We start from the raw sequence: 27498 nt of genomic DNA, 5'->3' as shown, positions 1-27498 counted from the left end.
AGCAAAACACCCTACAAGTCTCTAAGGTGCCACAAGGACTCCTAGCTGTTTTTACAAAACAGTTGTAACCAAATGCCCCTGTTAAAGCCTGAAACTTTTTCTGAAAAGGACACATACAGTTTCACAGTTTAAAACATCATTCTTCTAGGAACATTTAAACAAATAAATACAGAAACTTTATCTTTTAAAAGCTATTAATCTCAGGTTTGATCTACACTTAAACATTAGATTGACATAACTATCTCAGGCAGGGATGTGAAAAAAACACAGCAAGGGCCTTTTAATGTCCAGTATAGATGCAGCTAAGCTGATTGAAGAAATAGCTCCATCAGGGTAGCTAACTTCCTTAGGGGAGGTGGGATTGCTACACAAATGGGAAAACCCCTTCAAATCAGTGTCAGCTGCATCTGCACTATGGGGTTAAACCAGCATAACTAAGGTGATGTAGTTATGCCAGTACAGTCTCTGTAGTGTAGCTACAGCCTCAAGACCAGTGTGCATATGAAATCAGACTTTTGGAGCAGCTCCAAAGAGAAAGTGGGTGGACAACTTAAATGCAGTGCCTCATTAAGACAATTACAGGAGTCAATAAGAATTGGCAAAATCAAAAAAGATTCATTAGGCTGTTTGGTTCAATTTCCCTTTAATTTGAAGACAGATAGGTCAACTACAGCCTGCAGTCATCTCAGTGGATTCCTGTGGTGCAGAGAACATTACGAAATTGGTAACTACCTCTGTTTGCCATCTGACTGTACAGCTTAATGGGTCATGACAGAGTTTTGACATCTCACTTTCATTATAAATAATATAGCTATGTCTATGCACATACAATGTGGTTTTAATTATCTTAGTTAGAGACAGTGATAGATAAGTGACAAAGCCACAAGTGAGCTATGCAACACTTCCCAAGTGTGAGTTATTAAAATCTTTGTACCACACCACCATATAGTCTGAATATTCCATGTGTAGCGAAAAACAGTTAGAAGTTGATAGTTTAAAGTATTGGGGATATATTTCATACCCCTTTTTCTGAAAACCTGATGTCTTTTCATGCCTCAGGGGAGATGGAAATTTCAAGTTATCAATTTTAGAAGCACCTATAATTTACCATGAATAGGTTTTCCACACATGTTGAACACTCAAGAAAGGAAGAATATTCAGGGTGGGGAAGAGAGTGATAACAGATTATTGGGCCTCTCTGACCCAAAGGAAAGAATTCCAGGAAGACAGAGCCTGCTGGGAGAGAAGGATAGTGTAACTTTGTTGGGCACTGTGACATTTTAGGGTCCAGCCAGACCAATAAGGGGCTGCGTTTCATCTTCACATAGGCCAGCATGGAGACCAATTCCATGGTTCATACTAAGGCAGTCCTGGACTGCCTCTGAGCCATCTGACACCTGGAATAGATCCAGAGTGACGCAGAGGGCCTTGCACCTGCACTTGACACCAAGATGAATTTAGTCCTCAGAAGACATGAGATATATGAGCAGGATGGGTAAAAAAAAATGATTAGTTAATAAAAAGTCCAAAAGGGGGGGTGGGGAAATCAAATCCTACCATAGCCTGAATAATGGAACCAGGTCAGACAGCATATTTACAAGACTTCAAAATACCAATGCATTGTGTGCCTCTTATCATTTGAATCCCTCTGAATACATATAATAAAGATAGAACCAAGTTTAACACACAGCAAACAGGATCATTCATACTCAGTTGCTGAATTATTGCAGCTGTATTATTTCCTTCTACTTTTCTCTCTCCTTTAAATGTAACATAATTAAACAAAAATAATAAAGATAAAGTAAACCATAGGCAAGCAAAACCCAAACACTTATCAAAAAGGGAGTCATTAAGTGGTACCCCTTCTCCAACCTCTACCTAATTTTTCCAAGTTAAATAAACAAATGCTGCGCATAAATGTCTTTCATGCATCCCAATTTATAAAGTGCCTCACACAATAGAAAACAGAAAAGATGACAATACTTCTCCCTTGGTGCCCAGACTATGACTATAGCACTGAAAGGTATGTGTAGTCTATGGGCCAGATGGTGTAGCACTTATTCCCAATGGTAAGTGCTTATTTACGCAAGTAATCTTTTCGCCTATGATTCAACTCTGTCAACAATAATTGTATATACAAAATGACCAAAAACAACAGAAGTATTTATTAATACTTAATCCCAAAATACATGAACATCTTCCCATGATCCTCCATGTAATCTGAGACTCAAGGGAGGAGCCACTAGATTAAGAGTTGCAGTCCTGGTGGCCAGAGGTTAATTGTGTGTGGGCGGTGGGGGGTGGGAAGGATGACAACAGAAATTTCCTCTACTCTAGAAGATGATTTCCCTTATTATCTGTTGGTTTTCTCTCTTTTGCCCAAGAAAGTTGGGAGGGGGTGGTGAATTGGTTGCTGGGAGGGGTTAGGGTTGTTTGCTTGCCTGTTTTTTGCTCACCTCTGAAAGCCAATGTGCAGATTCTCAGATGGTGCAAATCAGCATAGTGCCACTGACTGATTTACACCAACTGACCATCTGGTCCCTGTCATTTCCGGGTATTTATCACTATAACTATTTATTTGTATTACACTAGCTTCTAGAGACCCCAGCTGAGATTACATGTGCATCGTATTCACTAATCACTGTACATACACATAAGCAGACAGTCAGTCCTTGCTCCAAAGAGTTTACAATCTAACAAATTATTTTAATTTATGCTTTGATGTCTATGAAAGGGTGTATTTTATAAATCAAAATTTGTTTTTAATTTGACGCCTGAAAAACAAAAAAGAAATGGGACTATATACCTTTAAATGAATGCAGGGAGCTACTTACCTCCCCCGCATCTGTCAGAGAATTCAGGTTTAATAGTATGTGCCACACTTTGCCAACTGTTCAGAAAAACTGATTCTAAATGTAGCACGCTTCACTTAATTTATATCAGAGCTCTGAGAGTTTGGGAAAAAAACCACCTGGAGAGCAAGCTTTCCCCCCCCCCCCCCCCCACCCCATGACATAAAAAAGAAAAGCTTGTCAGGTTTGTAAAGGTTGGAGAGCTGCTTTAAATTTGGAGGAGGGAAAACACAGCCAGATTCTGTTCAGATACACACCATGGGTCCAGTTCACTGGTATTTTAGGGCTGCTTTGCACCAATCTGTCATCACAAAGAAGCTTTAAGAACAATTTAGCTGGCCACAGTAGGATTCCTCGATGAACACAAAACATCAGGGGAATGCCTGTGCTCTGGTGATCCCAACCCACCATCATGGCCCCTGGCAGCTGCTGATAAAGCAGATTTTGGGTAGATCTCAGGACTGGGGGATAAAGGAGCATGTAGAGGTGTTAAAGTCAGGCTTCTACCCTCTTCTAGACGGGCACCAAATGCTTATCTGCTAACTCAGATAATTTGGGCCATATATTACAATTGGACCTTGTAAAAATACACTAAACAGATACAGTGATTTTACAGGATGCATGTTTTTACAAAGAATCAGTCCTATAAAGATGTGGAGTTTTCCCCTTTGGGTTACCATAAAGCTCTGTAGAGTGGTAATTATCTGTGACCCAGTGTAGCATGGAAGGTCACAGAACTCAATTTCAAGGACAGATAAGCTGTTCAGCTGCATGGTTGTATGGCCAGGCCAGGGTAACTCAATGGATCAAGGCTGTGTGGATTCATGAAAGGCCTGAGGTTGTTGGGGTTTTTGTTTTGTTTGTGTGTCTTATCAGAATTAGGCTTGAGAAAAGTAATTATGCCCCTTGCTTGGCAATAACCTCATCTGGCTACCATTCTCCCATACCAGATATTGAGATCCATCAATGGGCTCTCTCTAGATGCCTGCGTGCTCTGTACCTCCAGTCCATTTTCTTTTCAGATTGCTATTTTTAAAGTCACTGTAGTTTTTAAGAATATTGATGGCTCTGGGAAACAACCTAGCTTTCATTTGGTTAGGGTACGTCCCTTCCCTGCAATAAAATATCCAGGGCAGTTTATGAAGCATGTAGTCAAATCTTTTGACAGTAGTACTAAAAGTCATATTCTGGGATTTAAATGGAGTCAATAGGACCAATTGTGCACCCACATGCTACTTGTGATGGCATAAGGGGAATATTGTGGGTTAAGGGAAAAATACCCCAGTGCAGGAACAGTATAGAGCAGACATAAGCATCTCTGCCCATCTTGCATCCCCTGCTGCATAGGCGACATGCCTGTTGTGTGGAGCACTGTAGGTGATTCTGAGCTGCAGAGCAGCACAAGTAAGGTTGTCCTAATTTAGAGTAGCTCCTACAGGTAGAGTCAGATGGCCTAAAGCCATGGATCCCTCCTCCCTCAGACATCTGGACTCTCAAGAGAGAAGGAGCACAGAATCCTTTCCAGGAAAAACTAGAACTGAAGGCCTGTGGGACAAAGTGGACACTTCTGGTTTTTTGGAAGACAAATCTCAGTCATAGGCCCAATCCTGCTGATTTTACTCAGGCACAACTTCCACAGACTGCAATAGGAAGTTTGCCTGAGAAAGGCTTATAATAGTAGCTACTGGGCAGTGGACAGCAACTCCTGCCATGTAACTGGCATATTAACTTTTGTGACCCTGACTTATGGCACATGATTGGGGTCAGAATATACAAGCTGTCTACTAGCATCCCACTTATAACATATTCTTGTTTAAAGCAACAGAGGGTCCTGTGGCACCTTTAAGACTAACAGAAGTATTGGGAGCATAAGCTTTCGTGGGTAAGAACCTCACTTCTTCAGATGCAAGACATCTTGCATCTGAAGAAGTGAGGTTCTTACCCACGAAAGCTTATGCTCCCAATACTTCTGTTAGTCTTAAAGGTGCCACAGGACCGTCTGTTGCTTTTTACATATTCAGACTAACACGGCTACCCCTCTGATACTATATTCTTGTTTGGTACCCTCCTCCCCCATCTCTCTCTCTCTCTGTGACTGGTCTCAGATACAGTAACTGAAATAAACATAAAAATAGCAGATTTTAGCTTTTCTTGCCTCAGAGCCCTCCTCCCCAGCAAACTAAAGGACTGACTCTGCAAACCCCCACGAGTGTCATTTCTTTCAGTGGGACCAATTCACACAAATAAGGATGACTCATGTGCATAAGGGGTTGTAGGGTCAGGATTTAAGTAAATGGGGCTTAGGAGGGCATTTTCACAAGAATGAATCTGTTTTGAACAGCTCACTGCTGCTCTAACTCACATCATTGTCAAGACTTCAGATATCATGACTGATTGAGAAAAAAAATGACCTATTAATCTTATGTGCATATTAAATGCAATGATTTATTCATCAGGTTTAGGGGGGAAATGAGGAGAATTGAATGAGATTTTTTTTTATACTCATGCTAATCAGCTTATACCATTTAAAACTATTTGCTAGTTGTGCCATAAACTAGGTTTCTGCTACTGTGCCAGGTAATGCCACCAACTTATTTATGATGCCTATACAGCTTGTATTTTTGTTTCTAAGAAACCACTGCAATTCTATTGAGAAACATACATGAGCCTCATGTGCATGGCAAGGCATGAGGCAGAGAGCCAAGCAGTATCATTCTCAATGCAACTCTGGAGTTTAATACTACATTTAACAAAACAGTTTTTTAATTTGGTTTCACAGAACACATTCACTGTTGTGACACAAAAACTCAAAGATGCCGAGGTCAGTGAATATACAACAAAATTAAAAATAAGATCAATTTTCTCCAAAACATCTGCCTAGCTCTTAGATCTTCTGTTATTTTTAAGGTATGCCACACTTATTGTAATTTATGCTGAATAAGGTTTAAATGGGACATATGAAAAATACAGAGTATGAAAGAAGAAAGAGCTGTTTGCTGTCTTAGTTATGTCAATGATACCTTTGTACTAGCACAAGCAGATTTTTTTTTTCTTTTCTATGAACTACATTGCATCTTATCTAAAATTCACCCTGGAGATTTGGATCAACTGTCAGATCAATTACCCAGACGACTTAGGAGTTTTAAGGAAGAAAAAGAAATTTACCACAAAAGAATTAAATCCAGAAGCAGCAAAAAAGGGAAGAAAAAAAATGCCACAAAAACTAGACCATACTAAACACTAACAAACAAAATCCTGTGCATGAAAGAAACATCCTTGCACTACAACTCCTGCAAATGAACTGGTTCACACTATGAAACGGTTGATATTTTTGATAAGCTGTTGCAACATTTCTCGTAATCCAAAGAATGAATAGTGCTTCAGCTGATTTACTGCTGTGGGGTTTACTTTCTTATTAAGATGTGACTGTAATTCATTAGCTTTAATGGGAGTTCCACCCCTATGTCAAAGACATGCTGGAGCACTAAAACTGACAGTCTTATTCTAATTCTGAACATGGCACACTGGAGCCAATGGGAATTTTGAGCACAGAACAGCAGCATGGTTGTGGTAACTAAGAAATAGTAAAGAAAAACAAATGTTTGAAGTTATGGCATCACCCAGATGACATGTCACACCACACTCAAAAGCATGTGTCTGGTATCTCTTATCAGGGCTGTCCCTAAAACGGTGTGGGCCTGCCTGCCATTTGCCTCCCTGCTAGTCTCCTTGCCACCCTCCTCCTCACCCCATTCCCGCTGGACCGCCTGCCGCTCACCTCCTCACCCATCCGCATCTCCAGTCTGATGAATAAGTTGGCATTATTCAAATATTGAAGAAATAATTAGAAAACACTTGGCATATGAATTGCAGAATGTGGTCTTGAAAAAAATGAGAAATTCAATACAGAGAGGACAAACCTACAAGGCACAAGTCCCCTCTCTGGCCACTGACTCAGGAGGCACTGACCATCTTGCAGCACAGGTCCCTAATGCTGTTTGAATAAGCAGTTGTGCTGAAACACTGACTGAAATTGCCATTATAATGCATCAGCTGAGTTGCCGGTTCTGTAGTCCATGCACAAGCAGGTGCAGGTACCTATAACACCACTTGTGATCAATGTTCCACTCCCTACTCAGGTGACTATACCCCACCTTCATGCATAATGATGCATGTTTTCCATAGCTAGTTTTCCAATATCATTTCATTTCCTTTTTCAAAATAACTTAGATCAGACACTTGAAGGAATATGGGCCTGATCAGTTGATTTCAGTGAGAATCAGAAGTCCTGCCATTCTCCCATTGACACCAGTCATATGTCAAGACCTAAGGACTTCAGGTGAATCCATCACTTTGCAGGAGACACAGCACCTTTCATGATCAGGCCCCTCGCTCAGCCAGGAGGAAATTCACTCCACCTGCATAAAACCTGAGTATTGATTCTCTCTCTATCCAGAAGGTGAAGTTCTCCCACACATGGGCAAGGGCTGACCACTGCTGCTACCCCAATTTGTAGGTTGGAATAGCAGCCATATCCCCGCCCCCCCCCCCATAGTGTGGCACTCCAGGGAAACCAATCGGTAAAAACAAGGCTTCGTGGGCCTCCATGTGGTCCTCCTTCCACATTAGCCTGCAGAGGTCATAACAAAAAGACTAGTTCTGTGGTAACCTGATTTGTGTTTCAGGTGGCTGGCTCCCATAACAGTCTCTCCACAGAGTTTAAATTGAACAGAGGGACCTATGCCAGTCTGCCACACTTTGGGCTAAGAAGCGAAATCCACCAAAGAAGCTTTTGCGGGCATTACGCATCACATCATTTTCATATTTGGGGCTTCATATTTATGCAGGCCCTCTATATAGTGGTGGGTTTCAACCTTACAGACTAACCATAAATCTTCAAGAACAGATGTGAATGGTGAATAGAATGTGAATAGAATAGTGGTTCTTGAACCACTTGGCACGTGAGGTTTTAATATTGTAAACAGATTTGCTTTCATTTTTATTATTGCTGCCTTTTATTTCTAAAACCAAGTGGAACAAGAATAATCAAAAGAGTTGCAGATAATTTTATTATTCAATAAGAATGACTTCTCTTACCCTGGAATGATTTTTTAATGTTGAGCATTAATGGCATGAAATAGAGAACACCTACATCACAATAGATGTTGCAGGAAGAATCTTGTGATAATGCTTGAGTGTCAAATTCTCTCCTTATATAAGCATATGCAGCTCCCATTAACCTGAGGACAAGCTGTGTGTGGACAGAGAAGGGAAGGTTTGGCCCAATGAATGGTTTTAAATAATCAAAATTGTTGACCATTGGCATAAAGGCCCAATTCTGATCCCACTGCAGTCAACAGCAAAACATACATTGACTTCAAATGACACCAGAAGCAGGATCAAAGAAAAAAAATGTACTGAGCAAACATCTTATGGTAAGTAACATTTAAAGGTTAGAACTAAACATGGGCAATGCTGTATAATGCATATGGTACGTAGATAATGTATCATAATAACTAGGTAAAAACTGGATGTGTAAAGTAAAATACCTCAATTCCAAACTTAATGACTTTTGAAGGCTTAGGTCTTTTGATTCTTTACTCATTAAAAAAAACTAAGTGAAAAGCTGTACTAGATTTAAGTTATATTAAATCCCTATGGTGACAATTGAAGCCATCTTTATCTGGCTTAGCGAGTCTTGATGTTGTTACTCAAGCAAACAGGAGGTTTGGGGCATTGGAACAATAGACCAGACAAGTGCTCCATTTAGTCTAGAATTTTCTCACTTACAGCAGCCAGTACCAGCTGCTTCCAGCAAAGATGCTGGAAAATCTGCACTAGGCAATTATGGAGTAATCTACCCATGAGGATTAGAAAGAAATGTCCCCTATCTTTAAGGCTTGTGTCCCCTAAAGCATTAGGATTTAGATCCATTATTTATTTTCACCTGGTAAGGAGTGCAGGGATAGTGCCCATATGTGGCTGCATTAGGAAACTGCTGCTGTCATAATTACATGTGGGGTTCCATATCCCTTCTTTCACCATTATTTCCAGACCCAAAACTTGCAAAATCGTAGTCACCGGTAATGTTGTCAGAGGCTGCTCTCAGCTGAGTTTCAGATTGTGGGTTGAGTTTTCAGAGCTAGCTGGAAAAGCCTTCCATTGACTTTTAAAATAGTATTTAGTGATGCGAAAGACAATAGAATCCCAACTTATTTAAGAACAACATATGGACTCTGCAGTGCTAACAGTAGTAAAGACTATTTGAGTCTGATAAATAGGCACTCACCACTCACACGTGCTGCAAACATTGAGTGCTTAAGTACTGCTTTTTAAACAGGGCCAAATTTTGCTATTAGCAATGCTAGTGGACTCCCTCTGATGAAATTAGCGGTGAATATAGATTTGTCACCATTACTGAGAGCAGAACTTGGACCACAGTGGTTAGTAATTTTTCAGTTTGACTTCAATTTAAGGTTTTTGATCAAATGGGCATTTATCGGCTGTCAGCTGGTGTTAAACCCACAGCTGAAAAGCCAGCATGTGTGAATCTATTAAAAAAACTCTTAAAACCTATTCTTTAAGATTTGGCCAAAAATGAGAGGACTCACTTTAAGCACTCTTATCCTACCAGTTCAAGAAAGCAGCATTCGTCTGGTGATACCTTTTAATACAGTGACTGAGAACTTCTCACACCAGCATTTTACAAACTTCTTCTCATTACTTTATAACCAGTGGCTATGTTTCAGTCATGAGGATCACTTCTATTTTATGGCTGCAATGCCATTTGTATATAGTCTCTGTGGCAAAGTGCTCCCTTGCTCAATACAGTGAGGTAATTTGTACAGAGTAACAAATGAGTGTGATCACTGTAAATTTCTCCACATTTCCAAGCTGTTTGGCACCAGCTCCACCTTTTAATGGGTACCTGATGTCAATCTCAGCCTTCTCTCAATTTTTTGGCTCTTCTGAGGCCTGATATAACGTCTACAGAGAAAGACACACACACACACACACACACACACACACATATCGCCATCTCAGGAATCAGTAAACCAATGAGCCAGCAGCTGACTTTTGAATTTAGGTACTGCACTGATAAGTATCTTCCCAATGGTCTTGACTTAAAATTAGAGTGAAGCTGTTTTTAGTCAGATTATAAAATCTACCTTAGTTAATCAGAAATGTATTTTAATGGGGGAGGAGGGGAGAAATGAAATAATCATATAGTAGAACAGAACTAGAATACAACTCAAAACAGACTGATTTGTTTTACTCATCTTAAGTCTAAGAGACCAATCTGAACACATCAGAGGAACAATATTTTAAAGCTAGTGCTATGGCTCCTATGTGCAGTCATACTGACAGTTCTCAGGTGCAAACGAGGTGTCAAAGAACTCTCACGAATTGCACACTTCTCTCCAAAGGAACATCTGCACACATATTGGAGGTGTAATTTCCTGCTCGGGAAGACATAAGACATAAGCTTTGATCTAGCTAGCACATTAGAAATAGAAGTGTAGCCACAGTTGGGATGGGTTAGCCACCCAAGTACCTACCCAGGTCACAGATGGGATTTTATTCACAGCAGTTAGCCCATCCCTTGACACACGCCACCATGGGTACACTTTTATTTTTAGTGAACTAGCTCAGTCAGAGGTAATGAACATATGTCTGCCCACGCTGGATATTACAGCTGCAATGCAGCCATACTCCAGGTCAGCATGAAATCAATGCTACAGAACAGTGATAGCATTACATGGCATCTTCCAGACCCAATGTAAAACTGAGGTTCTGACCATTTGTGAAAAAAGATCCAATGGTGCTTTTTATAGTACGTAAACTACTTCGAAATAAAAAAGTACTACATAAAAGCATAGATTTCTCTATATATAGCTATAGATTTGTATATAATGTTATGTATGTAACATGTATATGATATGCCCATACATATTTATCCCTGTGTAAGGGATGATGTGCAGCTGCACTGTCACAGGAGAAGTCCTGGAAGGAATTGTGATTCTGAAACACACCCGCCCTGCATCTTTGTTCCCCCGGGGCAAAAGTAAGTTGACACACCCTTCACAGAACACAAATTTACTTCTCACCTTGTGCTGGCCCAACTCGGCCAATTGGTATATTGGGAAAACAGAGCTATAGCCAACCTCCAGTCCATTCCATCCTTGTCGACATGCCAACGGGGGACTTACAGACTCTCCTCTCCTCTCCACATTCAGAGAATTGGGGAGGGGTTCTTCCCAGCTCCCGAGCCTTATTTCTATGAGTGACCTTGTTAGTGCTATCCTTGAACTAGCCATTAAAACATGTCAACTTACCATGTTACTATATCATTTTATTTATTTCACTTCACTTGTTCTATATATTTTTCATTTATCATAGAAGTTTAGGGTTGTAAGAGAACTCAGGAGGTCATCATAGTCCAACCCCCTGCTCAAAGCAGGGCCAACCCCAGCTAAATCATCCCAGCCAGGGCTATGTAAAGCCTGGCTTTAAAAACCTCTAAGGATGGAGATTTCACCACCTCCCTAGGTAACCCATTCTACTGCTTCACCACCCTCCTAATGAACTAGTTTTTCCTAATATCCAACCTAGACCTCCCCCATTGCAACTTGAGACCATTGCTTCTGATTTTGTCATCTGCCATTACTGAGAACAGCCTAGCTCCATCCTCTTTGGAATCCCCTTTCAGGTAGTTGAAGGCTGCTATCAAATCCCCCCCTCACTCTTCTCTTCTTCATACTAAATAAGCCCAGTTCTCTCAGCCTCTCCTCGTAAGTCATATGCCCCAGCCCCCTAATCATATTCGTTGCCCTCCGTTTGACTCTCTCCAAGTTGTCCATATCCTTTCTGTAGTGGGGGGCCCAAAACTGGACGCAATATTCCAGATCTGGCCTCACCAGTGCCGAATAGAGGGGAATAATCACTTTGCTCGATCTGCTGGCAATGCTCCTACTAATGCAGCCCAATACGCCGTTAGCCTTCTTGGCAACAAGGGCACACTGCTGACTCTCATCCAACTTCTCATCCACTGCAATCCCCAGGTCCTTTTCTGCAGAACTGCTGCTTAGCCAGTCAGTCCCCAGCCTGTAGCAGTGCATGGAATTCTTCCGTCCTAAGTGCAGGACTCTGCACTTGTCCTTGTTGAACCTTATCCGATTTCTTTTGGCCCAATCCTCCAATTTGTCTACGTGACTCTGGACTCTAACCCTACCCTCCAGCGTATCTACCTCTCCCCACAGTTCAGTGTCATCCACAAACTTGCTGAGGGTGCAATCCATCCCATCATCCAGATCATTAATGAAGATGTTGAATAAAACCGGCCTCAGAACCGACCTCTGGGGCACTCTCCTTGATACCAAATGCCAATTAGACATTGAGCCATTGATCACTACCAGTTGAGCCCCGATGACCTAGCCAGCTTTCTATCCACCTTATAGTCCATTCATCCAGCCCATGCTTCTTTAACTTGCTGGCAATAATACTGTGGGAGACCGTATCAAAAACTTTGCTAAAGTCAAGGAATAACACGTCCACTGCTTTACCCTCATCCACAGAGACAGTTATCTCCTCATAGAGTGCAATTAGTCAGGAATTACTTGCCCTTGGTGAATCCAGGCTTTGTTCCTGGTCATTTTCCTCTCCTCTAAGTGCTTGAGAATTGATTCCTTAAGGACCTGCTCCATGACTTTTCCAGGGACTGAGGTGAGGCTGACTCGCCTGTAGGTCCCTGGATCCTCCTTCTTCCCTTTTTTAAAGATGGGCACTACATTAGCCTTTTTCCAGTCATCCGGGACCTCCCCCGGCCGCCATGAGTTTTCAAATATAATGGCCAATGGCTCTGCAATCACATCCGCCAACTGCTTTAGCACCCTCGGATGCAGTGCATCCAGCCCCATGGACTTGTGCTCATCCAGCTTTTCTAAATAGTGCTGAACCACTTCTTTCACCACAGAGGGCTGGTCACCTCCTCCCCATACTGTGCTGCCCGGTGCAGCAGTCTGGGAGCTGATCTTGTTTGTGAAGACAGAGGCCAAAAAAGCATTGAGTACATTAGCTTTTTCCACATCCTCTGTCGCTAGGTTTCCTCCCCCATTCAGTAAGGGGCCCACACTTTGCTTGCCCACCTTCTTGAAGAAACCCTTCTTGTTTCTCTTAACATCCCTTGCTAGCTGCAACTCTAAGTGTGATTTTGCCTTCCTGATTTCACTCCTGAATGCCTGAGCAATATTTTTATACTCCTCCCTGGTCATTTGACCAGTCTTCCACTTCTTGTAATCTTCTTTTTTGTGTTTAAGATCAGCAAGGATTTCACTGTTAAACTAAGCTGGTCGCCTGCCATATTTACTATTCTTTCTACACATCGGGATGGTTTGTTCCTGCAACCTCAATGAAGATTCTTTAAAATACAGCCACCTCTCCTGGACTCCTTTCCCCTTCATGTTCACTTCAAAACTTCAAAAAACCAGAACTTGTCTCCCTCAGGGAACTGATGGGCAGGATCCCCTGGGAGGCTAATATGAGGAAGAAAGGAGTCCAGGAGAGCTGACTGTATTTTAAAGAATCCTTATTGAGGTTGCAGGAACAAAACATCCCAATGTATAGAAAGAATAGTAAATATGGCAGGCGATCAGCTTGGCTTAACAGTGAAATCCTTGGTGAGCTTGAAATTAAAAAAGAAGCTTACAAGAAGTGGAATATTGGACAAATGACCAGGAAGGAGTATAAAAATATTTCTCGAGCATGCAGGAGTGAAATCAGGAAGGCAAAATCACACTTGGCATTGCAGCTAGCAAGGGATGTTAAGAGTAACAAGAAGGGTTTCTTCAGGTATGTTAGCAACAAGAAAGTGGTCAAGGAAAGTGTGGGCCCCTTACTGTATGGGGAAGGAAACCTAGTGACAGAGGATGTGGAAAAAGCTAATGTACTCAATGCTTTTTTGGCCTCAGTCTTCACGAACAAGGTCAGCTCCCAGACTACTGCACTGGGCAGCACAGTATGGGGAGGAGGTGACCAGCCCTCTGTGGAGAAAGAAGTGGTTCAGGACTATTTAGAAAAGCTGGACATACATAAGTCCATGGGTCTAGATCTAATGCATCCCAGGGTGCTGAGGGAGTTGGCTGATGTGATTGCAGAGCCATTGGCCATTATCTTTGAAAACTTCTGGTGATCGGGGGAGGTTCCGGACAATTGGGAAAAGGCAAATAAAGTATCCATCTTTAAAAAAGGGAAGAAGGAGAATCCAGTGAACTACAGACTGGGCAGCCTCACCTCAGTCCCTGGAAAAATCATGGAGCAGGTGCTCAAGGAATCCATGTTGAAGCAGTGGAGGAGAGGAATGTGATCAGGAACAGTCAACATGAATTGGGCAAGTCATGTCTGACCAATCAGATTGCTTTCTATGATGAGATTACTAGATTAGAAAGCCTGCCTGCAAAGATGCTCTTCCCTCTCTTCATTAGGTGGATCCCATCTCTTCCTAGCAATCCTTCTTCCTGGAACAACATCCCATGATCAAAGAATCCAAAACCCTTTCCTGCATAACCATGCATTTACTTCCACAGTTCGATGGTCCCTACCTGGGCCTTTTCCTTCAACAGGGAGGATGGACGAGAATACGACTTGCACCTCAAACTTCTTTATCCTTCTTCCCAGAGCCATGTAGTCTGCAGTGACCCATTCAAGGTAATTCTTAGCAGTATCATTGGTGCCCACATGGAGAAGTAGGAAGGGGTATCAGTCTGAGGGCTTGATCAGTCTTGGCAGACACTCCGTCACATCCTGAATTGTAGCTCCAGGCAAGCAGCACACTTCGAGTTTCCTGTCTCAATGCCAGATGGAGGACTCTGTCCCCTTTAGAAGGGAGTCCCCGACCACCACCACCCGTCTCCTCCTCTTGGGAGTGGTGGTCGTGGAACCCCCATCCCTAGGACAGTGCATCCCACGCCTTCCAGTCAACGGGGTCTCCTTATCCTTTCCCTCAGATGACTCTTCCAAACCATTCTCCACCATAGTACCTGTGCAGGGAGCCTGAAAATGGTTTCTTACCTCTATCTGCATTGGAGGTACATGGGTTCTCCTCTTTCTTCTTATGGAGGTCACATGCTGCCAATTTTCTTCCCCGTTCTGCACTGTCCTCTCTGATTCTTCAGCATGCTTTGCCTGCAGTACCAAATGCTGACTTCTATCCATAAAACCTTCATTTTCTTTTATGCCACACAGTGTCGAAACTTGGGTCTCTAGTCCTTTAACTTTCTCTTCCAATATGGAGACCAGCTTGCACTTCATACAGACTAATTCGCTTCTATCCTCTGGGAGAAAGACAAACATGGCACATCCTGTGCAGGTCACAACAGCCGATCGCTCACTATCCATATTATCTTCCTTCTAAGAGCCTCTTCAAATGTTGCATTTTCTGCTCACAGAAGCCTGAAAGGCAAAAAACTGTGGAAATTCCCCCCAGGCAAACTCCCTCTGTTTGCCTGTTCTCTGTTGGCCACTCACTCAGTTCGCAATTGACTGCTTTTTTTATAAGGCTGCTGGCTCGAATTTTCTTCAATTTGTTTAAGAAAAACAAAAACAAAAAAACAACACTAGCCACTAGTATGCACTGTTGGTTCCAGGATATGAGAAATAAGTTGGATGAGGCCTTGAAACAACCCTCTAACCTCTGTAACTTCTCATGAGCGCATCAGAAAGCTCTCCACATACCAAGACCACCAACTCAAAGAGGCACCAGACCCCACCAAAACAGATGCCAAACCTGTAGAGATATCTCTACTGCTATGATGATCAACACCCCCCACCCCAACACACATTTTGTAATCCATGGGTTCTACACATGCCTATCACAACCATATTACCTGAGAGCGAACTCTTCTCACAAAGCAATCACTCTATATTCGACCTCTCAGTCCTCAAAGGAAACTTGCATAACTTGAGTCTGGGAGCTTAGATTCATAACTCTGCTAAAATGGCAAATTCATGGACTGAATAAAGAAACTGGATTTACGGCTTGTTACAGTGATCTATAAACCATTGACCACTCCTGCATCTTCTTCCTTCCCTCCGGCCCTGCCCCGACAGGAGCAGGAGGTAACAGGCCACTTCACTTTGAACAATTCCCTGAAATGTGTGTTAACTACTTATGCCAAACAATCCGTTCCACGTTGCATTTAGCTATGACACTGAGTACATTTCCCAGACCTCAAGAAGGGCTCTCTGTAAGCTTGAAAGCTGGTCTCTCACCAACTTCTGTTGGCAAAATAAAATAGATTGCCCATCTTGTCTTTATAGCCACAAGGATGCATTTTCCAACAGCTTAAGTGTAGCTAGATATAAACAGAAATACCTTTCTAACTCCCAAAACAATCTTCCCACCCACTCACTCTACCCTTGGAGAAAACTTAGCCCTTGCTGTGTGCCCTAAATGGTAAGAGATTTTATCTGCCAGAGGAAGCAGGGGAATGAGTTTCAGAACCAAGTGTCTCCTGCTAAAGCCACAGCTCCCTTCCCATTTAAATCAGAAACCGGTTAGTTCAAGTGCCTCAGATGATCACAAGACAAGGAGAAAGGCAATCTTTAACTCAGAGCATTACAAGAGCATACTTTTTTTTTTTTGCATAATTAAGTATTCATTTTAAAATACTCTGAAGACTTTTGCTTGTAAAGCCCCTTCATCCAGAAAGTCACTAAATACTCCCTTTGCAACACATGCCTTAATATAATATGCTAATTCTTGTCTTAGTGACCTGAAAATGACACAGCAAAAGTATCAATAGTGAAAATATAAGCTAAGCTATGTTAGAGAAGAGTGTGGTAGCACAGCTGCTGCAGTTAGAGTCTATTTAAAAATTTAACATTAAACATCAAGATATCAAATGAAGTGCTTACCCTCTGAAGAATTGAGATAGGGCTCCAAAAAGCTATGACCTCTCTACTGTTCTTTAATAGCCTAGTTTTAGAAAGCAAATTCCTCTCAGTCCAACACACATACCAAGGATGCGCACACTCTAGCTAGTGTCAGATCACAGTACACATGTGCATTGGTGTCTGTCAGGTTCTGTAATTATAAAGCATAACACTCACGAGCCTTGGACATCACAACCTCACACAAGTGCTAACATGCTCAATACTCCCTGAGTTACAAAATAAAATAGGTCATGGGAGCCCAGCCTCAGCGAACTTCAGCTGTGCAAAGCCATCTGTGCAAAGATTCTGCATTACTTCATTGAGACTCAGAACTGTAGTAAAAATTAAAGGCCTGTCTGTGAGCAGAAGGGGTTTCAGAGAAGAGGAACTTCTAACACAAGCCTGTTATTTTTGAAATCACAGTTTGTATGAATCTTATTCCAGCACCAGTTCAGCCACAAAGTCACCTTTTCTCCCTATCTCTTTCAGAACAAAAGACCTTCCTGCTAGTAGCTGCAAGATGTGAGCACAGTTGTGTGGAAGAAAAGAATGGCATTTTAATAGAGAGAGTTGCTCCACACAACTAAGATTTATGGGAGAGCTTCTGTGCTGGGTCTCTAAGATGCCCAACAGGTGACATGGAACCCAGAGCAAGGAGAGACTAAGTCACGTTTGCACCTTCCACATGCTAAACTGCTCCAGGGGCTGGCCCCAGGCATAATTTAGATATCACTGAAGAGCTAAGTTACAGCAGCTTTCTCAGGCTCCTCAGGACCTCCACAGCACTGGTTGTGAGTGTCCTTGACACTTTCCTCCCCGCCTCCTAGTCCCCTGTGCCAGGACTTGCAAGGAGGTCTTCAGAGGACAGTCTATATGGCTGCCTTTCATAGCTCCTGCACTGGCGGATCCTTGCTCGGCTGGAACCAGGACTTTCAGAGCCCCTTTATGCTGTTCCACCCCCTTTACCTGGCATGGAGGGGCCAGAGTTTTGAGTGAAGTGTGTTCACAATTCTGCATAAGGCTCTGATCCTGAAAAGACTTACTCACCTGCTTAACACTATGCAAATGAGTAGTCTCACAGAACTGAATGGGACTAACTCATGCTTAAAGTCAAGCATGTGAGTAAATCTTTGCAGGATTAGGGCCTATGTGATGCTACATCTTTCCCACTCCCCGTTACACTGGTGAAAATCCAGAGTAACTGTTGTCTTCAGTGGAATCAGTCCAGATTTACACTGATGTAACTGAGAGCAGAATCTGTCATTATGAAACAAGTATGATTCTCCTCACAAAATTCTACTTTTCTCAGAATGCCCACCCTTTGCCCTATTACTCTGAATTTATTGGATACATTGCTATTCAAATTGCTCTAATTACATGCTTCAGATCTTCCAATATTATGATCAAATTCATCATATTCCTATCCCTGGGACACTCTATATTGTCACTGGTTGAGATTAATTTGCATATACTATAAATAGAAATAGTGGCATCTGATATGATTCAATGTATTGTGTCAGAAGGTTTTAATGCCTTCAGGCAAAACTGATATCCTAGGATAAAATATGAAATGTGTTATGTAGTTTTATACTGTTGGCATTGTGGGGCTCAAAATGTGAATATTCTTTATGAAAATTAATGTTTTAAAATGGCTCCTGTCTACATGTCATTTCAAATTGGTCACTTTACTAATGTATTCTTTGAAGTGAAGAAATTGCACAATTTTGTTTGCTGAATATATATTTTCATTGTAGGAACCTTCTAATTCCCACATCTCCATCAACAATGGATGCCCTGAGTCTGCCAATGATGTCAGTCGTAATCAACTGCTTGACCTTGTCTCCTGCAAGCACCATCATCTTTCTTCCATTCCACCCCTTATGCATGCAAGGTCCCCCCTGAAAAAAATCCTCTAAGGCCACTACCATATCTTCCCCCAAATCCCTTCTTAAGACTTGTTTGTACCATGAAGTCTACATTCAGCTGTCAGCTGACAACCGCTATGCTGGTGGCTAGCTGAAACTACTGACATTCTTCTTTGACTCCATTAACAACAAAATAAGCTTTAGCTCCAAAATATTGCACACAGCTAGTCTATGAAAAAATACGTTCATGTTACTCTGACCCTAAACTCTGTCCCATCTGTTAATTTCATCCACCGGTAACTTGGTATCTAAGATTGCCAACTCTTTGGGGGCAAGGATTATCTTTAACTCTATGTCTGTAAAGCACCTAGCAAAATGGAGTAAACAGTAATAGAGTAAAATATGTTTATTACCTCACCTTGTTAAAATTATTTAGGTAGAACAGTAAAAAACAAGGAAAAGCACTTAAGATGGTAAATATAGCTTGTTGAAAAATGAGACAACCATTTGGTGAAAAATGGCAAGACATTGAATTTGTTTCCATTTCACAAGCTTTAAAACTATAATATTGTCATGGTTTTGTAAAAAAAACTTTTTTGAAGTAGTTTTGAAATTATTCAATTTTCTCATTTACAAAAATGTCTGGAAAGACTTCTGATCGGATTCCAAAAAAATCTTGATTAAAAATAGGCTAGGTACTTTCCAGTCAGAGGATGACTCAGTCCCTGCCCTGCAGAATGCATAATCCAGTAGATTCATTCAGATTAGTAATTTGGTATATTATTTGTATTGTTAACTCCAATCCAATCAGATGGGACTCTGCATGCATGCAGGGCTCCCTGTGTTCAGATCTGATTTCAGGATCAAAGTCTGTGGACCATTATCATGTTTTCCCTCTGGAAACGATGAGAAAGGCAAAGATATGAAGGAAAACTCAGTTTCAATTTGTGACATTCTAAATACTTCAGCAATAGGTGGAAGGGGCTTTGTGAAAGCACATTAAACAGGCACTATACAATCTAACTGAAAACGAACATTAGAATCATCTTTCCAAACCATACAGATGCTCCAATATCTGAGGGGAAATTGTCTGGAAGATTAGCATGTTCTTCAAAGGGCCAGTCCCTTCCACTTAATCCCCAGAACTCCTAAAGGAGCCATTATACCACGCTTTTCCCACCTGTTCAGGAGGGGGCAGCAAACATACAATAGGAACTCCCTGACTGGGCCACCATTACACCGCACAGGCCAAAAGCTCATAATGAACAGAGTGGTTCTTCCACCCAAAAGCTGCAGAGCCTCCAACCATACCTCGTTCATGCAGAGCCACTGCCAGTTTTCCAAAGAGTAAATTGCGTTTAGATTTCTCTCTTCCATTTTTGATGGATCTCTCTGAACTTACCATCCACAATTCTGAAACCAGTAATAATACCACGAAGCAGTAGTTAGACGAAGGAGAAAGAGCAGAGGAGGGACAGACACTGTGGAAGTTGCCACAGGCCTGATCCAAACTCCATTGGAAAGACTTCTATTGACTTTAAGAGGCTTGGATTCAGGCACTGTGTGACAAGTTATGCTGATGCTTAATATTTTTACTTCAAAAAGAAAAAGAAAAAACGAATAAGTTAAACTACCCTTCCTGCCGTACCTACTCTCACCTTAGTGTTCCAGTTGAGATGCATTCCTAATCCTGTTATAGCTTTCCTTTCCCACAATCCTGTTAAGGCTTTCTTTTGTCCGTGTATGTATCCAAATGGTAAGCATTACAACATTGGTCTCTCTTACAGAGCACTGAAGTGTTTACAGAAATGGAATATATTCAAAAGCATATTCAAAAGGGACTTAGGGGCACAAGTCTCACTGATTTTCAAAAAGATTTTGCTCCTAAATCCCTTCGTGATTTTGAAAGTCTCCCCCTTTTAGATGAACATTTCCAAAAGAATTAACATTGGTAAGGAAAGACAATATTTAGATAAAGATAACTGTCTATTGACCAGGAATTATACTTGCTGAAGACAGAAGCTAAGGCAATAATTTAGTTCAAAATTTTAAGTACTGTATGTTTGTGGATTCTAAGGGAAGTTAGTTTTACAATGTGCTTTAAAGAAAGTGTTGATTTCCCCATGCTACATAATTTCATTCACTAAATATGTAAAATGGATAAAGTATTTAGTAATTTTTTCAACATAGTTACTGATTTTCATGGACACTACATTCATAATATAATAAATTATATTACCTTGTACCATTAGGGCTAATAGCAGTGTTATAATGCAACATTAGCAATGTAAATAAAAACACTGTTTTGAAATCCATGATGCATTTCAAAACCGCTTTCCAAACATCCTCTTATTTTTAAACTGGAAGTTTAGTTTACAATTGCCATAATCTTTATTGGCATTTCCTAACAGAATTTTAGTCCAAAATCAATATGACATATTGAACATATGCACTTACATTTACATTCCCTGCATCAGGTATACCCATTCAATTATTGTCCAAAGTTTACTAAATTCTTTATACTATATTAATGTTTACTGTCCCTACCAAAGAGAAGGGACCCATTGTGCCAGGGACAGTCACACAGTAAGAGACAGTACCTACCCCAAAAAACGTACAATATAAAAAAGCCATTATAAAATACTTCCTTTCTTTCTATGTCTTCATTGGACAGCGGAAATCCAAAGTGCAGAGACGAACATCTTCAAAAGTGCCTAAGTGATTTAGGAGCCAGTATCCCATTTTCAAAAAGTGATTTAGGCATTTAGGCTCTTAAGACATACTGACTTTAATGAATCTTAGACTTCTCTAAGTCACTTTTGAAAATGGGACTTCAGCACTTTTGAACATTTTGCCCTAACCAAAGGTCATCCAGGAAGTCTGTGGCAAACCAGCAAATTAACCCAGATCTCCTAAATTCCAGTCCAGTGCCTTAACAACAAATCCATCCCCCTTTAATGGCTACATTTGTGTGAGAGCAACTGAAGGCATCTCTCAAAACTTCACTCGGCATTTGGCATGAGAAATCATAGCAGGATGTGGTCTTATGGGACATATACTGCCTTTATTCCCTGTGCCTGACTACGATCCTCTCAATGCATGATTCAAAGGGAGTGTAGTGACCCAATTTTGACTAGTGCATCTCTCTCTCTGACCCTGCGAGAGCTTCCCTTCATCAGAATGAGCATATTAGCCCAATATGTTCATACTCTGGATTTGAGCTGCTTTTAGACTTCTGGGGGATCTATGCTTGGATCTGGAATAAGAACACAGCTCATAGTATTCTAAACATAAGATATCCAGATCATTCATACTATGGTTCTAATGATGGTGTAAATCAGTGATAGATGAACTGTTGTCTACACATGAAAGTTAATGCAGGATAAGGTATGGTGAATTTAAAGTAGATTAACTATTCATTAACTGCGTGTGTGGATGCTCTTATTCTGGAATAAAAAATGCCTTTTTCCAAGTTAGTTAACTCCATGATGCTAACATGGATTAAATCAGGAACAGCTTTTCCAGAACAACTCGTCAGGTAAACAAGCTCGTAGAGTGGTACTTATTAATTACATAAGGGAAATGAGCAAGTTAATTGCCCAATGTATATACCCACATTATTTTTTACCAAATAGCATCCTCCACCACAGTAACTGCAAGGGTGAATTAAAAGTGAGACGCATTCAAACAGTGTTTACCCATGCTGATGGACCTGATGCTATCATTTGTGATGTTCCCAAACCTCTAGAGCTGATGCCACGCACAGTACAGAAAACTGAATCCTAAACCTTTATTCACCTCATTCCATGTATAATCTCCTCCCAGGAGGGGGAAAACACACACACACACACACACACACACACACACACACACACACAATATAGCTCACTGGAATCATTAGTGATATGCACCAAGTTGTGCATAGGCTGCATGAATATGGTTCTAATATAAAGGGTGAAATACAAGATCCTCTACTCTCCCCTAAGACACAGAGGGAAATGGAAACATTAATGAGTGATATCTTTGCACTAGCCTCAACAGATGGAAAGAAAGAGCTGATCTGCATGATGTTGAGGAAAAGCCAGTTTGTGCCTACTGCATAAAATAAATGTTCAAAAACCGTTCATCCATGTTAAAAATATAACCCCTGTAATGTTGCCAAGGTCGGAGAAACCTACGGTGATCTGTGGAGTACGTGCTGGCTGCACATGCTAAAGCTGCTTGGGGAATATATACAAGTTTCCCCCAAGATAAACTTTCTCCCCACCCAATGCTAGTTTGCATATTTAACCTATTTTCCTTCTTCCAACCCCCTATTTAGATATACATCTTCCATTCTATCCTCTCTACATGAGATCTTCTGAAATGCAACAAATATTGAGAGAGAGAGAGAGAAAATAGATAAGGAAAGCAGAACCACGCTGTAAAATCTGTAGTCAGTACAATTACATAGCAATATTTAGAATTTCTTGTTTTCAGCATGCTATAATTCAAGGATAGCTTTAATCATGTTATTCTGGACATGTCTAAATATTTGTAATAGGTATGAGTAAGTTAGATGTTATTGTATGCATTCAAATTCAGTTACATAACAATGCCGGAGATCTTACAGACATGGGTTCACTACATAGAAGGAGCACAGTGCCAAGATTTGCTTTGGAATGATATGTAAAGTAGGCTGGTTGATTTTAATACAGTTGCTTGTGAGAGCCTAAAGCAAATACTGTTTGACTACGATCTCAGCATTTTCTAATGTGCATCCTCCACATGAAGTGTTTCACATTTGTAGTTCGAATATAGCATGAGATCATTTATTTTTCACTGAGTCCCTGTTATAATTCAGTAAAACGCCTTGAATGCATTAACCCCCCCCCCACTATATCTAATTGCATCTCTCTCACACACACACACACGGGTTATTTGTATTTCTGCCAGTTGTGTGATCGACCAGTTTCGCCCAGGTCTGATGTTACTATTAAGGGCCGTTCTATTGTTGCATCTACAGCTTTAATGCTGTCCTGTATTTAAGAAGTGGTACAACATTGGATTTTATATTTGAGCTGGGGGTGGTGGTGGCTGGAGAGGAGAATCTCAACTAAAAATTGCTCCTTGATGTTCTTCCAGGGGTGGCAAAAAGAAAATGATCCAACTCTCAATTCATGGAGGGGAGAAGGAGGGGCAAGGACACCAATGATCAGTTGCTCAGTTTGTGTCTTGTAGGTGAAGACTGCCCCTGACACGGGCAGGCAGATGGTAAGAAAGGAGCCCCCGTGAGTTCTTGAAACAGCAAAGTGAATTTTCCATGACAGCCCTAGAAGTTCCCCTGTTTGTAGCCGGAAACAAACAAACAAACAAACAAACTTGCCTGTTGCAAAAAACAACGTGAGGAGGATTCGGCTTGGGGCGCGAGAAACCCTGGTACCAGTAATGATGTATCTGGCGGGGGGGTGGGGGGGGGGTCACTGTCACTCCATGGGCGCTCATGGGCTGGCAACACTTCCCGCTTCCCCGTTGGAATCCCGAGGCATCTGTCACGGAAAAGCTGCGACCTCCCCCTACACAACGCCCATTGCGGGATGTACCGGCAACATCGAGACGCGCCAGCGAGCGAAACCCGAGCCAGCCGCTGGAACTTGTTGAAGGCAGAGGAAGGCGCCTTCCTCGCTTCGCTTTTATTCCCTTTCGCGGAGGGGGATGGAAACCATTCTGAACCACGGAGCGATCAGCACCGGGTTGGAAGCAAGCTACACTTTCCCTCAGCCCCGGGCGCCCCCTTTCCCTCTGCCTGGCTGGGCACAGCCCTTGAGCGAGGTGGGCGCTTGCCAGGCTGTCTGCATTACACTCCCTTCCACCACACACACACACACACACACACACACTCTCTGCCATCCCCACCCTCTTTCTAGGCCGATACCGATACTCCTACAATACGATCTCTCGGAGGGCTGAACCTGGAAAACGCGGGGACGAAAGAGGATGTGGAAAAGACATATAAGTGTGTGTGTGTGTGTGTGTAAAAAACAATGTGCCTCAGTGAGCCAACTTGCACGCTACAAGTTGATGCATCTATTCTACCTGCAGCCCTGGCCCCTCGCTTTCAGCGCGGCGAGAGCCCCCCCAACCCCCACCCCGAGGTTTGGCTCCTCCGCCCTGGGCGAACAGTGGCAATTTGCAAATTAGACTAAAAATGATAGTGTGCTGCACTTGGCATTTTGGCTCCACCCTCCCTGCCTACCTCTGGTTTGCGCTTTTCTCCCTGCCGCTCACAGTGCCATGAACGCTCCCGGCTCACGATAGCCTCCCCAACCCTTTTACATTCAGAGAGAAGGGGATCATCCAGCCTCCTGTCCAAAAGCAGCTCCTAATGATGGAGATGCTCCATGGGTCAGATCCCTTCCCAAACTCTGTGGCAGAGGCTGTGCTTTAGGTTAATGAAATCACTTGCTGTCTTCCCCCCCGCCAGCCCCATACACACTTCGCCGCAGAGATGGGGTGATTTCAAAGAGGCAGGAGAAAAGCAATTGCCTGGATATGAGTCTAGAAGGAAAAACTTGGGGAGAGACTTGCCTCTTTGAATCCTGAAATACAGCAGCGCATGGACCCAGGCAGGGGGATTTCAGTACAGGGACTAACATAACGGGGACATATATATATGAATGAAGCGGGGAGGAGAGGAAACAGAAAGCACTGCAGCAATACACACACCCCAATCCTTTAATCCGTCTTCTCAACTCATCCTTTAGCACTTGAGGGAGGAATTAAAGCCTGAAGCAATCCAGCAGCCGCTGTCCCTACAGCCTCCCAGCTACGTGTCTGGGCAGGGTTTTAAAGAGTCCAAGGTTGAAATAGACTACGGGTTTCAGGTGCTAGGGCTGGGTTTTTCGGGGGTAGGTTACTGCAATTTATTCCCCCCCCCCCCGAGGGGTTACTGCATTTCCTCCCATATTTGCATCTCGCTTAGAACGAGATGATTTCCGAGCTGGAGTTCTGGTTTATCTACTGCCAGCTGGGAGGAGAAAAATGTCATTTAAAGTAGATCAAACTATGGCTTATCATTTAGATGGATGAAGATGTCTAAACACAAATCGACTTCTGCAGCTGTAAAGTGGAAATTAAAAGGCAAGTGAAATAATGAAAAAAAAAGAAAAATACATACTCTCTCTCTCTCTCTCATATATACACACACATTTGGTTGCAGCGATGTGCACTCTAATCCCAGTGTAACTAATACTAAACTAATCGAGGGGGCTGTTCGGCGGAACCTGCGGTACACAAATGTGTCCTCATCAAAAACCTTTAATATTTCATGTTTGAAACCATTTGTGCTCGCGCCCCTGTTGCCTTTTACAAGCGTGTTTGCCGAGCCATATTTCACTCTAATGCAAACCCATTTAAATCACAGCCTTGTTTTTTCCACAGATTGCTTCTTGTAAATGGGGCGATAAATCCAGAAAGTGTCATGAACGGTGGAATAGAGAGGGGTGGGTGGGGCGTTGTTAAAAGAGAGAGGTGGGGGGTAGAAGGGGAACAATTCTTAGGGGAATTACATGAAAAACACCTAAATGAAAATGGAGAGAGTAAAAATTGCATCGCAACTCTGCGAGCCCCTGCTATCCCTGTGCAAGTGGGGAAACCTCAGTAGAGTAGACACGACGAAGGGAGCAATAAATCCATCCGTTTCAATGACAAACCCCAAATAAGCCCCCCGCCCCTTCCAAACAACCTGATGACTCTGGAACCCCTACCTGGAAAAGCCTTAAGATGTTCGCTACCATAATGGACACTGAACTTCCAGATGCCCCAATCACTCCAACTACTTTCTCTGGCTTGACAAAGACCGGTGGTTCCCCATTGGTGCACCTCACGTCGGAGGTGTCCTTCTGGATCAGCGCCTGGACAAAAGTGAGCGACTGCTCCAATGCATAGGTGTCCCTGGAACAAGTGTCCAAGATCCGAGCCCCGAGCGTCACGTTGGGCAGCAGGTCCGGGTCGCTGTTGATCTGGTCCAGCGCGTACAGCATCGCCTCGAGCCGGTGGATGCCGTTTTCTTTCTTGATGTCCCCGCAAGGCACTCCGGTGGGTCCCTTGGCGTGGACGGGAAAGAGCCCCCCCAGGGTGATGTCCCCCTCTATCCGGATGGAGTGGGGGGCGTACATCTCCTGTCCGTGAGCCACCGCAGAGAGGAGAAACTCCAGCAGGCAGCAGGGCAACTTGATCAAAGTCAGGAGATGGAAGAGTCTCCCCAGCCGGATCATGGTGCTGCCGCTGCTCGGGCGATGGCCAGATGTCCTGGCGTGGCCAGCGGGGCACCCCTGCGCCTTCATGGGAAGAGGAGGGGAAATTCCCTTCGGGTGTGTGGGGTGGGGAGGGGATGGGCTGGGGAGGTCCGGCTCCTGCCGTCTGCCCTCTCCGCCGCTGCTTCTCTGCTGCGATCTCCAGCGGCACAGCACTGGGGAAAGGTAAGGGTTTGCTATCGCTTTAAATGGTCGCTCGGCTGCTCTCCTCCTCCCACTCTCCCCACCTCCTGCTCTCACCCTCCCCATCCTGGCTCTCCCGTTCCCTCCCGGCGCGTCATTACGCAGAGATGCGGGCTGAGGTAACTGGAGGCAGGCAGCGAAGGAGGGATGGGGGGCTCCCGAGGCTGGGCTAGGTCTCGCTCAGCGCCTACCGCAGCCTCTCCCCCGTGCTCTTAGTTTAATTCCCTCGCGCCGCCAGCTGGGAAGCGTGCAGCCAGCTCACTGCCCTCTCGGGATCTTCAGCTTGGAGGGGGAGGGAAGGAAGACAGCTAGCTCTACCCTGCTGGATCCTCATAATTTTTGGCCCGAAATATTACCATGAAAATAGAGAACAAG

General features: G+C 42.8%; 1 protein-coding gene across 3 annotated transcripts in view; it reads right to left on the bottom strand.

The window, feature by feature from the left end:
* GRM7 (glutamate metabotropic receptor 7) overlaps positions 1-27214 on the bottom strand; it is a 545183-nt gene extending 517969 nt beyond the window's left edge. Inside the window, exon 1 of one of the 3 annotated variants that reach the window (XM_005288512.5) lies at positions 26392-27214. In XM_005288512.5, coding sequence (XP_005288569.2) covers positions 26392-27189 — 798 coding nt within the window. In that variant the 5' untranslated portion in view covers positions 27190-27214. The remainder of the gene's footprint in view (positions 1-26391) is intronic. The other 2 variants (XM_005288513.5, XM_005288511.5) reach the window with 2 other exon arrangements.
* Positions 27215-27498: the final 284 nt, after the last annotated feature.

This window comes from Chrysemys picta, chromosome 7, assembly GCF_011386835.1.
Source record: "Chrysemys picta bellii isolate R12L10 chromosome 7, ASM1138683v2, whole genome shotgun sequence".
NCBI classification, from domain to species: Eukaryota; Metazoa; Chordata; order Testudines; family Emydidae; genus Chrysemys; species Chrysemys picta.
The sequence above is the reverse complement of the archived record's forward strand: the minus strand, read 5'-3'. Positions and strand labels throughout refer to the sequence as shown.